General features: G+C 41.6%; 1 protein-coding gene across 1 annotated transcript in view; it reads right to left on the bottom strand.

Annotated features, from left to right (window-relative positions):
- Positions 1–15315, bottom strand: part of GUCY2F (guanylate cyclase 2F, retinal) — a gene marked incomplete at both ends in the record, with an annotated part of 98105 nt that extends 82790 nt beyond the window's left edge. The window contains 6 exon segments of the mRNA XM_082716510.1: positions 5475–5776; positions 14168–14320; positions 14323–14344; positions 14348–14370; positions 14373–14757; positions 15235–15315. Of these exon segments, the coding sequence (XP_082572636.1) occupies positions 5475–5776; positions 14168–14320; positions 14323–14344; positions 14348–14370; positions 14373–14757; positions 15235–15315 (966 nt within the window).
- Between the last annotated feature and the right edge of the window lie 1194 nt (positions 15316–16509).

The raw sequence follows: 16509 nt of genomic DNA, 5'->3' as shown, positions 1-16509 counted from the left end.
AGACCCCACAATATATACTGCATAATATATGTCAAGGACCCAGACATCATCATGAAATTTCCTAACATCAGGAATAAAGACAATCTTAAAAGCTTCTGGAAGAGATGGGGAGGAATGAAAAGAGGTTGCATTAAAGACTCAGGAATAACAATGGCATTGGAATTGTCAATGCCAATAATGGAAATAAGACAGTGTGCCCTGTCTTCAGAGTGCTAAAGGAAAATAATTTTATTTGATGGTTGATTTTAAGTAATCTCTACACCCAACGTGGGGCTCAAACTTAAAAGCCCGTGATCAAAAGTCACATGCTCTTCCAACAGCCAGCCAGGTGCCTTAGGGAAAATGATTTTTTAACCTAGATTTTTATACTCAAACTATCAACCAATAGTGAAGATAGAAGAATGACTTTCAGATATGCAAAATTTCGAAAATTTACCATCCCTATAGCTTTCTCACTAGAGAGTGTGCTCCACCAAAACAAGAGTAAACTGGGGGGAAATAATGGGAGCCACAAGATTCATGCAAGAGTGGATTCAGCACAGAAAAAAAAGAGAAAAGGACCTTCCAGGGTAGTGAAAAAGGAGATCTTAGTATAACAGTTGTGCAGAAGCTTTAGAGAGCAATAAGTTTAGATTGGAACAGGAGGACAGAGAGCTTCAGGAAAAACAAATGAAACTGATAAGGGATTTTTGCCATGTATAAAATTGTTCTGTGAAAATTCCACAGCTTTATCAGACAGTGTGGAAAGACTTCAAAATTCAAGTTAATGTAAACAAATTTAAAAATTAGACAATTGTTAACCCCAGTAAACATCAAAAGTTACACACAGAATGAACTGTTACCGTAACATACCATATGGATCAGCAATCAATGATATTTAGATAGGTATAATACAAAAAATACCAAATATGAATTTAACTAAAAATTTTGGCATACGTATATTGAAGGTTTGAAGGAACATAAGGAAGTATATAAGAGCTAAAAATCCTCAACTGTAATAGAAAGTCAACAAATAATGTCTAAAATTGATTAATCAAGGAGTGCCAGCGTGGCTCAGTCCCTTAAGCATCCAACTCTTGAATTTAGCTCAGGTCATGCATGAATAATCTCACAGTTGTGAGATGGAGCCCTGTGTCAGGCTCCACGCTGGGAGTGGAGTCTGCTTAAGATTCTCTTTCTCCATGGGGCATCTGGGTGGCACAGCTTGTTAAGCAACCAACTCCTGGTTTCAACTCAGGCCCAGAACTCAGACACATGAGATTAAGCCCTGCATCAGGCTTGGTGCTCAGCACAGTCTGCTTAAGATTCTCTCTCCTTCTGCCCCTCCCCCCAGACTCTTGCTCTCTCTTTCTTTCACTCTCAAATAATCTTTAAAAATATACAGGTGATTCACAGACCTGTACCCCGGGGGATAAAAATATATGTTTATAAAAAATAAAAAATTAATTAAAAATTTAAAAAAATACACAAAGGACTCTCCTTCTCCCTCTACCCCTCCTCCCCCTCTCCTTCTCTCTCTCTCTCTCTCAATAATAAATAAATAAATAAATGATAAATTGATTAATCAAGAGATAACCGAGAGAGAGAGACCAGTGGTGGTATGGTATTTACAAACCCAGAAGTAAATACCAGAATAAAAAGCAAAAGAGACAAGAAAGTGGTTGCTTCTGATGAAAGGTGGGAGGGAGGCCTAGGAACTGCTTTGTAGTTGACACAAACTTTTTAGCATTTCTTAACCATTAAAACTATGTGTGCATATCACTTTGACAGTCTTCAGTTTTACTTTTTAAAGAACAGCATAAATTAAAAGAGATTGCAAGTGCTGCTCTGAGCAATATAGCCCCTCTAGGAAATTTTAACTCCACTAGAAGTTATTGGGCAAGAAAGAAATATGGCCATGTTTTTCATATGTTTGTTTATTCACTTACTGTCCCTCTCACAGGAATTTATACCCCAAAAGATCAGGAACAAGAGATGTGATAGGATGGGGCACCTGGGTGGCTCAGTGGGTTAAAGCCTCTGCCTTCAGCCCGGGTCATGATCCCAGGGTCCTGGGATCGAGCCCCACATTGGGCTCTCTGCTCAACGGGGAGCCTGCTTCCCTTCCTCTCTCTCTGCCTACCTCTTTGCCTACTTGTGATCTCTGCCAAATAGATAAATAAAAAATTTTTTTTAAAAGAGATGTGCTAGAAAACCTTTGACTCTATAAGGAGGAAAATAGCTCTTACTTGTATCATTTACCAATTTCTGTGGTGTAAATACTCCCTATGACTGGTTTCTAGCTAACAACATTATGCCATTGGACACAGAATTGGGAAAAAGTGCACACCATCAGCTTTTGAAAAAAGTTCCAACACACCACTGACAAAAATCTTGTCTTGTTAACTGTTCTATCTGGTGTTCCACACAATGCATGGCGCATGGCAGGTGCTTAGCAAATAATTATTGATCTGTTGACTTAACAGGGCAAAAACAGCAGGAGTCCAGGGACAAACAAACAATGCACTACATCTTTTGATCTAAGAAAATATCATTTGGAATTCTGAAAGCAAAATAATTTTGAAAGCTAAAACTAATGAGCAATTTTCTGCTAGAAATTAGAAAACTTCAAGAGTAGGGAGCTGAAATCAGATTCAAACTTAGATGGTAAGTATAAGGCCATTCTGGCCCCACGGAAGAAAAAGTAGAAAGGAAGGAAACTGTGAGCCAGACATTCTGCTAGTTACCTTACACATGTGACTTTGTTTAATCTTTGCAATAATCCTAGAAGATGCAGATCACTAACCCATTTTACAGATGAGAACACTGAGACTCAAAAAAGTGGAAGTAATTTGCCCAAGGACACATAGCTAGTAAGAGTGGAACCCTGGTACTTAAACCCAAGTGTGTCTAACTCTTTATCATATGCTCTTTCTCCTATGCCAGCTGCCTTCAAATATTTAGCAAAATAATTTAGGCAAAAGAAGGTTTTGTTTAGCAGAAATCCAAAGATAGCTGTCTCATCCTTCTCTTAGTCTTTGGTTAGGAGGGTATACCCTAGGAATCTGCAAAGAGGGGGAGGAAATGCATCCAAACAAACTGTTTTATAAGATCTAGATCCTTTGCCTTAACCCTCTCTATTTTCTTGTCTAAAGCAGGGTACATGCTGCCTAGCAACGAAGATAGTGGTGTCTTTTCTTTTCTTGCCTTAATTACCTTATGTTTTCCACAAGGTATTGTGGTGTAATAAGGTGTAATATTTGGATCAAATATTACAAGTAGTAGGTCTGAATTTTTTATATAAAATATCTGTTCATATATATGCATGTACAATACACACACACACACACACACACACCTTTCTCCTTCCCTCGTTTCATGGTTAAAGTAAAAAGACTTAGTCTGTATCGATGTGGTATCGTATCATTGGCTAAAAAATACAAAAATTCACCATCTCTTTGCTTGCCTGTAAATAACACCAAACAACTGGTTTGAGCAACCATTTTTAGGAATCTGAAGGATTCTTGCAACTCATGACCAAACTGACCACTTGTTTTTAAACATCTGTGTGTCTCCTAAAAGAAAGATTTATTATAAACATCTCAGTAGCAATAAAGTTCAAAATCTGCCCTGTTAATATTTCTGCTGGTCACCTTTTTTTTATTAGAACAAGAATCAGCAAAATCTTTGTTATCAATGCTTAAACTAAACCTAAGTTTTATCTGAATTATTTGTTCAGAGGCAGAAGCAGTCCACAGGATAAAGAAATAAATGGTGGATATAAAAAAGAATATCATTGAGAATGTGAGTGTTAGACACAATCAGCTGCCTCCTTGACAGCCTTCTTCCCTGCTAACAGAATCTCAAATCTGTTCACATTTTTCCAGCAGCCATAGGGTTAACCATGATAGTTTTGTTCCTCTTCCTAAATGATTGATTTTGGTATGTATATGAGACATGAATGTGATCAAGAAAGTGTGGAGAAAAGTCTGCCTGAGGAGCTTCTGGGAAAAATTTCCTCACTCTTAAAAAAAGACACAAGAAAAGTTCATTGCCCATTTTTATCTGGAGGCAGTTCCACCTATAATATGTAATGTCTGGAACTGTGGCAGCCATCATGGGACCATAAGACCAACCAAATAACGATGGCAAGATAGCATGCTATGGCTTGTAAAATGGAAAGATGAGTCAAGCATGGTTCATTGATAACATCGTTGGGCTGATGAATAACGGACCCTTGAGCTCCCCATACCTTCAGATTTTGAAAAGAAAAATCACCTGGGCCATTTTGTGTTGAACAGTCTGTTACTTACAGCCAGAAGCATTATAACTGATACACTATGCTAGCAAATGTTAGAACTTTTAATTCTACTCATGTGTTATTCTAAATACTTCTCAAAGTGACTGCCTTCTACATGTAGCCTCCAACCTACAAAAACCACCTCTTTATTTTTTTCATCTAACTGGTATCTTTGACCTTCCCACCTTCTTCCCATATTCCTTGTCTTTTTTGGATGTTTCCTCTTTGTTTTTGTCTTTGCTCTCCATTCCTTTCTCTGCTTTGTTCCCCTCCCTACTCCTTTACCTTCCTCAGGCCCTTTAGTGTCTATGATTTGAATCTGAAATGTGTTTATACATATATTCATTTATACACATGTAAATATCACATCTTACATATTAGAAGGGAGGAATGCTTCCCCATTCCAAACTATTCCTTTCATACAGAAATAACCCTACTAGCAAAAAACATCTGACCTCTCCTCACCTCCTTACTCATTCCCTCCCACAAAAGAGGAGTGTTTTAACCTAACTGGTTAATTTGGAAGGAGAACTAAGGATATACAGCCCAGTCCCTCCTAACTTCTTTCTCTTGGGAGCCACCTACCTATAGGATGCACACACTCCACTATGCTCCTCCAGGCTGTACATTTTACAAAAGGCACGCCATTGTGGTGCTGGAATATGGTGGTCCTGCAATGTTGTTGACTAGGTAGGGAAGTCTGGGTAATCCTCAGATTCAGTACTGGGAAGCTCAAATGCTTACAAACAGAAGCCATATTCTCTAATACCAGTTTTATCAATAATAAAATTAATATGGTCTTATACACCAGCTCTCTATGATTTTGAATAGATTTAGAACTATTCAAACCAGCTGAACTTGGGTCAGACATAAGAATTGTCTAGCTCCCTTGAATAGCACTAGTCTATTATAAAATCTTTGTTTCCCTCTTCCTAAATTTTTAAAATTTATTTTACTTATTCTTCAGAGCTGCATGCTGTCATTATGGGCAGCTTGATAATTTTAAAAAAAAAGCTTCAACAATGTGTCTTTGTTTTACAAATGTTTCCTTCAAACAAAAGGTGTTTTTAATTTGTGCGTGGTTGCCTCTTCTTGATTGGGTTGCCTATGTAATAGAGGCTTTTCACAGGAACAATATTGACCTTCTTGTTGTTTGAGGGTCTCCACTTATGATAACTTGTAAATCTGCACTTACCTGATCTGACTCCAACTTCTCAGGAATTTCATGTATAGCTGCTGCTTCAGTATAGGCTTGATAGAAGGTTTTTTCTTGGGACTCCACTGTAATGGTCAACACAGCATCGTAGGCTTCCCGGAGTTTCGGGTTTTTCCTCAGGACCTGGTAGGGGGTATGCTTATAAAGTAAACTGTAGAGCAGAGCATCATAGGGAACAAAGACGTAGTTTCCATCAGTCATTTTCACATCATGAGCCCATTCCAAGAGATGCATCTGAGTGTCTCCCCCAATCAAGGCCGAATGCACATACATGATGATTACTGAAACCAATAAAGCAGGAGGGTTATGGCAGTAATATGTTAGTAAAATAGAATTCCAAAAACCACAGATCGGGAAAAATAAATAGATGTGTTATAACCAACTGGTAAATGATTTTTATCTGACGCCTCTGAGATGATCAAGATGTTGAAGCACTGAGCTAAGACTGAGGTGTGCTCAGGACCCTGGATTCGGCAAAAGGATGACGCAGATATGACTACAGCCTACAGAGCCAATACTAGACAGGAATAAGAATAAATTTAGCTAATGGGAGGTAGCATAATGAAGAGGTTTTGGGATTGGAAGATTCAGGTTTATATCTTAACATCACTAGTCATTGTTAGCTGTATACCCTTAGCTTACCTCTCTCTGCCTCACTTATAAAATGGAGATCATAAATATGTACTTCATAGGGTGGTAGTGTTGATTGAAGGAGCAATTCTTATAATGGGCTAAGTACTAAAAAAATAGTACCTAAGAATAAGAAGGCTAAAGGGTGAGGATGGGGGATATTCTCAGAAACACCGCTGATACTTATGGCCCTGCTCCTGCAAACATACATTCCAGTAGATTTTGCACAACTGTTCCCACCCTTACCATGGCCATTATAGACAATGAATGGCACTAGCTCACACTCACCTCTAAATGCTAATAATATTATCAGTGATATGTTCAACTTTTAAAAATCTAACTTCCCTGTAATTGGAATTACTTTGCTCTCTAATTCCTCCTAGACTTGCGAAAACTATGTTGTTTGGCAAGGCTATGCTAGAATAGAGTGGATTAGAGGAGGCCACGGTTGAAGAATGGCAGCAAGATCATGAGACTGAAAGTCTTCTATCCAATTTCGCCCTTGGTATGCTAAATGAGTTTAGTTTAAGCCCACTTGTGCTTCAGTGCCCACATCTTTAAAATGCAGATTCCAAAGCATTTCACAGGTACATTGACTAGTTTAATTAGATAATGACTGGCAAGTATTCTAGCTCCTGGAAGAAAGGCAAAGGTCCTATTGATATTGGTAAATATTAATTATACGTGCTTTCACGGAACCTTTAATCTCAGGAAATGAGTACGCTTAACTGCGTTCAATGACTGGTCTTTGGCATTTACATATTTCTTCCTCTATTTCCAAAAACTTTTTTACACTCGTTAAATAACCCCCAGAAACTTTCCCCTTTGACCTAGAGCTGATAATTTCAGTTTTTTAAGGTGTAACTAGCAAGTTATGATGATGATTTAAATCACACACACACACACACACACACACACACACAGTGTAACTTTCAGTTTTCAAATGGCCATTAGTTCCTTCAATATAATTGTCCTAAAAGGTTCTATGTGTATTCTGATCCTTAAATCTTCCTTCAAATACTCTGGGATATCTTCGGAGCTAATTCATGAGCCACTCAAGGAGTTCAAACTCCTTTGTTCATAATTACACATTGCATAATGGGAAAATGGAGTGCCAGAGAGGTTTGACGAGGCAAAAGCTGGATTTAGAAGGAAAAACTAGAATCAAATTTGGTTGCACCACTAAACATGAATCATTTGGTCCAACTAGTCCAGTAACAGGTCCACTGAGGGAGGGAAATGAGTTAAGTCAGCTGTTTCAGGTAGTTGGCCAGTTTGTCCACCAGGATCCTTAGCAAGCAAGTCAGTATTGGCATCTTTCTTCAACAAAAACAGAGATTAGGTGATTTGACCGAGATTACCCAACAGAGATAAAATTTTATTTACTATATTTCAAGGAATATTAAAATTACTTCACTAGATGGAACGTTAAATGGAATTGTGTTGGTTGAAATACAGCAAATACTTTAACATACACTCTATGTAGTGGGTGCCGTGGCGTACCACCCAACTGCACCCTTCACAACTGACACACTCGTTCTCCTAGCTGCTGGGGGTGGGGCTGTGTCAGGAGATGATAGCTAATACCTCTCAGAGAGAGCCACCTCTCACAAGGTCACATCCCCTCAGAAGTGTGTTGGATCTGGCTGGTACTAGTTTAGAAGAGCGTGTGGTTAAATTTTCAGGGATTCTGTGCACCAGTCAGTGTCAGACTGGTAGCTCGAAATTGGGCATGGTGGTAGTGATTATGGAAATCACTCTATAAAGATTGGCAAACATTATAAGTCAGGGCAATCTTCCCCCTTGACGAGCCGGCTATTCAACAATCGTTATCACATTGTACCCCTTTCTCAACATCAGCATGTACCCAATGACTGGTCAAGGACTGTGTCTTATTTATCTCTGTATCCTGGTACACCTTATGCACCCAATGAACACTGTTTAAACGAATGCCTGAAAAATCAGAGGTTGTACACTTGGGTATCTTTTGTGGGTTCCTTGAGATGTAAGGCATGGGCATATCTGGATTGTTAGCATGGAGGAACAAGTTGAAGTGAAATTTACCTGGCAGGTAAATTCTACCATACTTGTCCTTGATGCTTAGTGTCATTAATTATGCTCAATACCTTACTCTTGACCTTAATCTCCCCTTGTAATTTTTCTTTCATGGGCCCACACTAAGGATATCTTAGACAAAGAGTCAGAATTCTTATAACTGGAAAGACTCTTTGAGACCTACTAGTTCCTTTCATTCCCCTCATTATTTTACAAATGAGAAAACAAAGCCTTGGAGAGGGTATGATGTCAGTCTCCTCCATTTTTTACATGGCAAGATCTTGCCATTGAACATGACTGAAATAGAAAGCATAAATACTGAATTAAAACAACAGCATCTTAATTTAATAGATTGAGTGCTTTGTGAACAGGGATTTGTGGGTGCGTCTGTTCTACATGATGATTTTACTAAATAGCATTATTATCTCAAAATTACATTCATTAAAATGGGATTTTACCTGTAAGCTGTCGTCAGGCAAGGATTAGTGGACAGAAACCTTAAATCCTTGACAAGGCCTGGGTCAACGGATGATCACTGAATAATACTAATTTGTAAGTTTCCATCCTGCTTGTTAACAGTCAGCCACTCTATAGCCAAAACAAGGATCCGGAGATACATCTTGCTGAGATCCCAGCTCATCATGATATGATACTAGCACTTTCTCTGTGCTTCCTGAGCCCCACTCAAAACATCAGCAACTATGTCTTCATACTGTGGTACCTACTAGGGCAGGCTCTCCAGGACCTTCTCTTTCACCCTCAACACTAGCAGCAAGAAACATCATGAAACTCCAGGAGAAGTTCATTACTAAGTCACTCTACTCCTACTTTTTATCTTCTATTAAAATATTCTGTCTGATAGTTCCTTCAGATGGAGGAACTGTGTTTCTCAGAAGGCAAAGTTCACTTTTTTATTTTTTACAGATTACTGGCTATAGAGTCCTTAGTGGAGGAAAATGGGCCCAGTCTCACACTTAAGTTCTTAGTCCTTACGAGTTGTATTCATACAGTGAGCCCACAGTATTGCTCCCAAGCCCAGAAAGCACCCCTCACCCCGCATTCTAGTGTTCTTTATCTTCACTTTAACCGTTCTGCAACATCCCCTATCACTGGTGTGTGTGTGTGTGTGTGTGTGTGTGTGTGTGTGTGTGTGTGTATCACTATATATTTTAATCTATTTCGTTTTAACAAATGTTGGGAGGAGTACACAAGCCAGAGGAAGGGGGGCATGCTCTGTGATTTATCCCAAGTCTCACATTCCCCCAGGGTTCAACCATCTGACCACACTGTGAAACAAGTACACCCGGACCATCTTCCTGTCAGCTTTCTTCCATGCAGTCTATAAAATGGATGCATAAGAAGAAGGTGGGAGGCTCTGGAATCAGCCTGCTTCCCAGATCCACCCCCCACTGTGATTGGGTGCAGGCAGCCTTCAGAGCACAATTTAAGAACAGGGCACTGGGCAATGTATGACTGTTTCTATCAGCTAAGGACACCTCCCCCCCGCCCCCTGGACACACACATTTTTGCCTTTAAGTCCAGAGACCACCACTTACTTACCTGCCACCCATGTTGAACCCATACAAGTAGCTCAGCATGATGTCAGACACACATTACATTTAAGGGCCATTCCACCTACACCAGGTCCTGTTTTCTTATACCCAATATAACTGGTATTCCAAGTGCATTTATTGCTTTCACATCGCGGCCCAGCTTGAGATAAGTTTTTAATATTTCTCCACACCTTGCAACATATGTTTTCTTGAACTTTTTAAAAACTGCTATCTAGGTATGGCCTCTTAAATGTTGAAAGCTTAGATGCTGGGTACTTCTACAGAAACTTCCTTGTGTGCTGGGTCTCCAATAATTTTATCATTGCTGATATCAGAACCATTCATGACAGCTGGTTGTCTTTCACCATTTACCTTTACGTAGGCTTATCCCTACCAAATCCTATACAAAATGCCCTATCAACACGAAGGCTCTTAGCCACGGTATTATCAATATCACTGTTGTTATGACTATAGGAAAATAAGGCCAACACTGGCTACCTTGAGGCACTTAAAAGAATTTCATCAGTGGGCCCAACAATTAAGAAAGAATAATGGAGGGGCACCTGGGTGGCTCAGTGGGTTAAGCCGCTGCTTTCGGCTCAGGTCATGATCTCAGGGTCCTGGGATCGAGTCCCGCATCGGGCTCTCTGCTCAGCGGGGAGCCTGTTTCCCTCTCTCTGCCTGCCTCTCTGTCTACTTGTGATCTCTCTCTGTCAAATAAATAAAATCTTAAAAAAAAAAAAAGAAAGAATAATGGAAGAACTGAATTATACAACCTACGTGGCACACATGGTCTCAAGTGAGTATGCTTTGGGGACATACCTCAGGTAGACAGGAGGCAGTAGAGTGTAAGTCTTTCATCAGACCAGTTGTTCTCCGAGAGTGATCCCTGGACCAGCAGCACAGGCACCACTATGAACTGGTTAAAAATGCAAATTCTGGGGCCCTTCCCCAGCCTTTCTTTCTCTTCCTGAACCAGAAACTCTGGAGAGGGAACCCCAAAATCTGTGTTTTAACAAGCCCTCCAGGGGATCCTGGTAAACACCAAGGTTTGAGAGGCGCTGTTTTAGAGCAACCTGAGTACATAGCCTGGCTTTCCCATTCACAAGCTGTGTGACATTGGCAAGTTATTTAACCTCTTTTGGCCTCTGAAATCTTATCCATAAAGTGTGTTAAATAATAATTAACCTTATTAGTTAGGGATGTTGCAAGAACTGAATGAGATGGTCTGTACAAAACCCTTGCAAGGGGCTCCTGGGTGGCTCAGTGGGTTAAAGCCTCTGCCTTTGGTTCGGGTCATGATCTCAGGGTCCTGGGATCAAGACCCACATAGGGCTCTCTGCTCGGTGGGGAGCCTGCTTCCTCCTCTCTCTCTGCCTGCCTCTCTGCCTACTTGTGATCTCTGTTTGTCAAATAAATAAATAAAATCTTAAAAAAAAACCCTTGCAAAATGAAATGACTAGTACACAATAAACCCTCGGATAATATTAGCTATTACCAAAGTTGCTATTTCTTTGTTTTTTTTTCTTTTTTAATGTACAGTAATCTTCAATAGATGGGAAAAGGTTAGCTGGCAATAGCATAGTAATAAGGTTTTCAATTTTGTACAAACAAGAGAAGACCATTCTGTGTCCTATTTTCTAAATATCCTATTGTAATGAAGAAGTCCCAATTTGAAAGAATTTAAAGGCATCCCCAATGGTTCAACAACCTGGTTAGTCCAAATGGAAAGGATTTCACAATCAGCCAAGCATTGATAGGAAAAAGATGAGGAGAGGAGGGTTTGAAAAGTTCTCCAAAGAGCTTTTCAGTGGGGCCTCCTGCTAGCCTTTATGAGAAATGGCAACAAAATAAAACAGAACAACAACAACAACAACAACAACAACAACTCTTCTGGGTAATTGCAATCCAACAGGTGTTCTCCCTGGTGAATGGATATTCTTTTATGCCATGGGATCAAAACTTCTACCAGGGCTCATGGTTTAAGTAGAGAATGAACTGGATTTCAGCCCTCCGGCCCACTCAGCTAGATCCCCTGGTGCAGGACACAACCTCCCATAAATAGGCACAGCAGCCCTGACTGTAAATTGTGGCCCTTTGTCTTCGATTCCTATCTTCCCTATCTGACTTGGTCAGAAACAAAGATTATTGCCGAATCCCCCCTTCTCTGGGATTTCATTCACCACATTGCTTGTTGTGAATAAGACCTATACCTACCTACTTGTGATGTGAGACTCACAGATGTTGTAAAACTTTAAAGGAAATACCTATCTTCTGGGTGATCCTGAGGATTAAATGAGATTAAGTATATGCAAATACCTTGTAAACTGTAGAGAGCTGTTCGCATACAAAGTGGTATCATGGTTGCATTCACTGTCTCTAAAGGCAGCATCTAGTAACCCCCCTGCTGTTTCCCCTCCAAAGAGCCCACAGCCATTATTATTGTTATCATCATCTTTACTGATCCCCGGACCCTGAGATTATGACCGAAACCGAAGGGAAACACCTAACCGACTGAGCCACCCAGGTGCCCCCAAAGCAGTGATTCTTAACCCTGGCTACATTTTACATGCACCTGGGAGGCTACTGAAAATAACCTCTGCTAGGGCCTCATTGCAGATCACCAAAACCTCTGGATGTAGCGTTCTGGCACCAATTGTTTAGAAAAGATGTCCAGGGAATTCTGGTGTGCAGAGTGAGAACCATCGACCTACAGGAATGAATCTCAAAGAGTAGGGCCATAATATGTACATTTGCTATCTCTCTGCCTCAAAGGACGTGTGGGTGGTGGGCACTCAATCCTAACTTCTCTCAGCCCAAAGAGTTTCAGGGCCTGGATTTATTTAACATTTCATGGTAGAGGCCAAATTGTCATTTCAAAGAGTATACTATTTAGAATGGGTGGGATGAGAAACTCTCATGGAATGTAAGCTTGCAGGAGACACTGGACTTCATGAAGATTTGTAACATATTCTAAAGTTATACTAAATCTGTGAGCCTATTTCTGGCATGACTTCTCCCTGGAAATGGTTTTATATCTTTCAAAATAATTCTGTGCTCTGCTTTGAAAGTATCAATCTCTATTATGAAGTAATCAAAGCCACACTGATTGCTTAACATTATAGGATCTTGTAGACTGGAGCTGGAAGCAGACAACTGTAGTTCCAGGAACTAAAACTTCTTGCCCTCATCTTCCCATAATGATCATAATGAAGGTCAAATACTGGTGACACTTGAAACTTATAATGGACTTCTGTTTATCGGCCAGGCTAACCCCGACCATTCTCTAACAAACCCAATGTTATCTTAAGGAAATGACTGGGACCAGGACTAATCCTAGCAGTCATCAATTTGACAAGTAGTTTCTGAGCCTTCCATTCGTTCTCAAGCAGTTGAGTGGCCTGCAATAACGAAATGAGCCGTGTTCCCACAAATCACTGACATTTTCCAGGAAAAAAATCTAGTTTTTAAAAAACTGGAATAGAAAATATCGAAAGCAAGTGCCACAAGGGCCTGCAATAAAAGTAAGTAAGAGACACTGGATTCCAGAGGACCAGGAAGGGCTCTTCTTCCCCCAAACCACCTCAGCTAGGTCTGGTGACAGTAGCTTTGCTGGGGTCTTCCCTTTGCTTCAGGTTTTGTCCATGGTCTCTGCAAGAATCGCCTTCAACATCGACCTTCTCTTGGAAGGGGAAAGGTTAAAATCTGGGCTGACTCCTCATTTTAATATACTTTTATTTATCAGCTAGGTCCCTGGGAATGGCACATAAAAAGATAAGCCCTGGGGCGCCTGGGTGGCTCAGTGGATTAGAGCCTCTGCCTTCGGCTCAGGTCATGATCCCAGCGTCCTGGAATCAAGCCCCGCTTCTGCTCTCTGCTCAACGGGGAGTCTGCTTCCTCCTCTCTCTCTGCCTGCCTCTCTGCCTACTTGTGGTCTCTGTCTGTCAAATAAATAAATTTAAAAAAAAAAAGATAAGCCCTGTTTCAGGGGGGCAAGGGAGGTGAGTGCAGAGGACAGAAAGGAAGTGTATATTGTGGAGTACAGAGAAGACAGGTTCCAAGTGAAAGGTGATGAAGCAGGTGGCAAGAATGGGCCACAACACAGCCACAAAAGCACCCCTTTTGGCTGATCTCAAACTACTGGGGTCCTACAGGTGTGGAAGGTGTGTGGCTCCCGTTGCTCTTGATGCTGAGAGTAGGCACTGGGACCCAATGGCATTTATAACCACTGAGTTCTTTGTACCTTTCACCAAACAGGCTCCCTTGAAGCCGAACAGTCTTGGAGCCTGAGTGTGAGTCCAAGAGGGCGGATGCCTGATGTGCTCTCCCAGGGTGCGAGGGTGAGAGACCTTTTGGAAATTGTCCTATTCTCCGCCGCCGCCACCCCCGCCCCGGAAGCCACGTTTTAAACCTCAGCGGGGAGAAAGCACTCGCTGAGAATTCTGTCCGCCTGACGAATCCGCAGGAGCGCTGTCCGAATGCTGTGGCTGTCTTGTCCTGAGCTCAGGACGACCCCTACCGGTAGGCCACGGCTCTGCCGAGCGCTTGGTACTCGATTGGCGGTGTGCACCCAAATGTCTTCATCTAGGAGATGACTCCGGAGTGAGCCCACTAGAAGTACCTCATGACAGTTACCACACCCGGACCGGAGAAGGGAGTGTCCGAGAAAAGGTCGGGTGGCTGATGTTATTGTCTAATTCGTAATTCACACAAGCCCAAGAGAAAAGCCCTTTGTTCCAACTGTTTCCCAGGAGCGAGGCGGCCTCGCAGTTGCCGGGGTTGACAGGGCCAATAAATCCCGAGGCCATCTGGTGGTAAACAATGAAACTGCAAAGGGCCCTGGCGGTCTGGCTGTCTTCATTGAGAATCACATATTCAAAAGAGCAACCCGCGTCAAACGATGAGTCCCTGTTGATGCACTCAATGACTAAGCCAGCAGCAACCTCAGGCAGAGCCTTTGAGAACAACGGGTCGCAAGTCCAAGGGCCCACTACCCCTATCTTGTAAAGGGGCGCCCACACCCACTGTGAGATGCACGTGAGGGCCAGGAGGCACGAGCACCATAGGAGCTTGAAGGCTACAAGGCCATGGTGTTTTCACTGTCTTATGGGAGCCGCACACGAGAGCATAAGGTGAGAAGAGGGCCATGGTCCTCAAAACATAGTCCTCCTGCTTCCAGCAAGCTAGTGAGGAAATGCCTGAAGGTTAGTCTGCTTTCCTGAGACCGACCGTGGTGTTTCCAAATGTTTGTCAATAGGAGGGAGAAATTCATTACTTGCCTTATTCCTGAAGCTTCTGGAAAGACTGATTATAAAAGAATGGCAAAGGAATGGCAGTTCCCAAACCACCCTGACCAAAAACGCCTCTCCTTCCCGCATTGTTGTACTCATTGTCTCAATAGATGGCACCTCCACCCACGGTTTGGCCCCTTGCTCCAGGCAGAAACCTGCTAGTCAGCTGATGCTCTTCCTTCATCTCGGCCCCCACATTCAATCTGTTACCGAGTCCTGTTCAACGTTGGCAACAGCTACCGACTTCACAACGTTGTAAGGATTATGTGGATAAACATACAGCAAGCACATGTTGTTAGCATTATATTAGTGATATTATCATTATCACTTCTATAGTTTAAAATGTGCTCATTTATCTCCACCCTAATGCCTCTTGGAGAAAGACACAGATATAAACCCATAATGGCAATGCAGAATTTTAAAAATAGTATGATTTTATGTAGATCAGCAGAGGAGACTAGAGAGGATCACCCAAACTCTGATTTCAGGGGGAGGTGAGGAGAGAGAAGAGACAGTCTCTCCAACTTGAGTGCTGAAAGAAAAGCTAGCCAGGTTAATGGGGTTATGAGGGTGATGGTACTAAGCACCTTCCAGGCAGAAGGAACAGCATATAGTAAGACACAAAGGTTTTTTTAAGAAAAGTTTTTTATTTTTTTAAAAGATTCTATTTATTTGTTTGAGAGAGAAACAGAGAGGACATGAGGGGGGGGCAAGGGCAGAGGGAGAAGGACAAGCAGAGACCCCAGTGAGCAGGGAGCTGGTCTCAGGGCTCGATCCCAGGACCCTGAGATCATGACTTGAGCCAAAGTCAGACGCAACCAACTGAGCCACCCAGACCAGGCACCCCTAAAAATTGTTTTTAAAGAAGAGGATATGTTAGATACTCAGAATCTAACATTCCAAGACATTTGTTTTTGTTCATATCTATAATGGCAGCTAAGGCAAGGGCCAGGTCACCAAACCATTCACAGGTTTTTAGATTTAATCCTGTAGACAATAATTTTAGGCAGAGAAATGGCATAATCAGATTTCCATTTTTAGAAGATTGTTCAAATAGCAGTGTGATGAACAGGCTGGAAAGGGGTTAAGACTGGGGACTTCCAGGTTCAAAGCTGTTGTATTAATTCCATATTGGAAATGATGACAGACAAAGAGAGGGGTCATGAAGATGTAGAAGAATGGAGAGGAATTCCACCAAGATTAGAAAATATCAAGGAGATTAAGAAAGTAGAACTGACATCAGCTTGGTGACTGACGGGATGGAGAAGGTAGGGAGAAAAAGGACCCCCGGATGATTCTGAGCTTTTCAGACCTAGGCAACTGGTTGGAAAATGATACAAGTCTCTGAGATAGGGAACACTGGAGGAAGGTGGTGAAAATATAATGCATTCTATGAGACACGGCGAACTCATAAAGCCTGTAAAACATACAAGTGGCAATACTCAGCACAATTTGACACACTGGATCTGATCATGGAAAGCTGAG

Source organism: Mustela nivalis (assembly GCF_964662115.1).
Source record: "Mustela nivalis genome assembly, chromosome: X".
NCBI lineage: Eukaryota > Metazoa > Chordata > Mammalia > Carnivora > Mustelidae > Mustela > Mustela nivalis.
The sequence above is the reverse complement of the archived record's forward strand: the minus strand, read 5'-3'. Positions and strand labels throughout refer to the sequence as shown.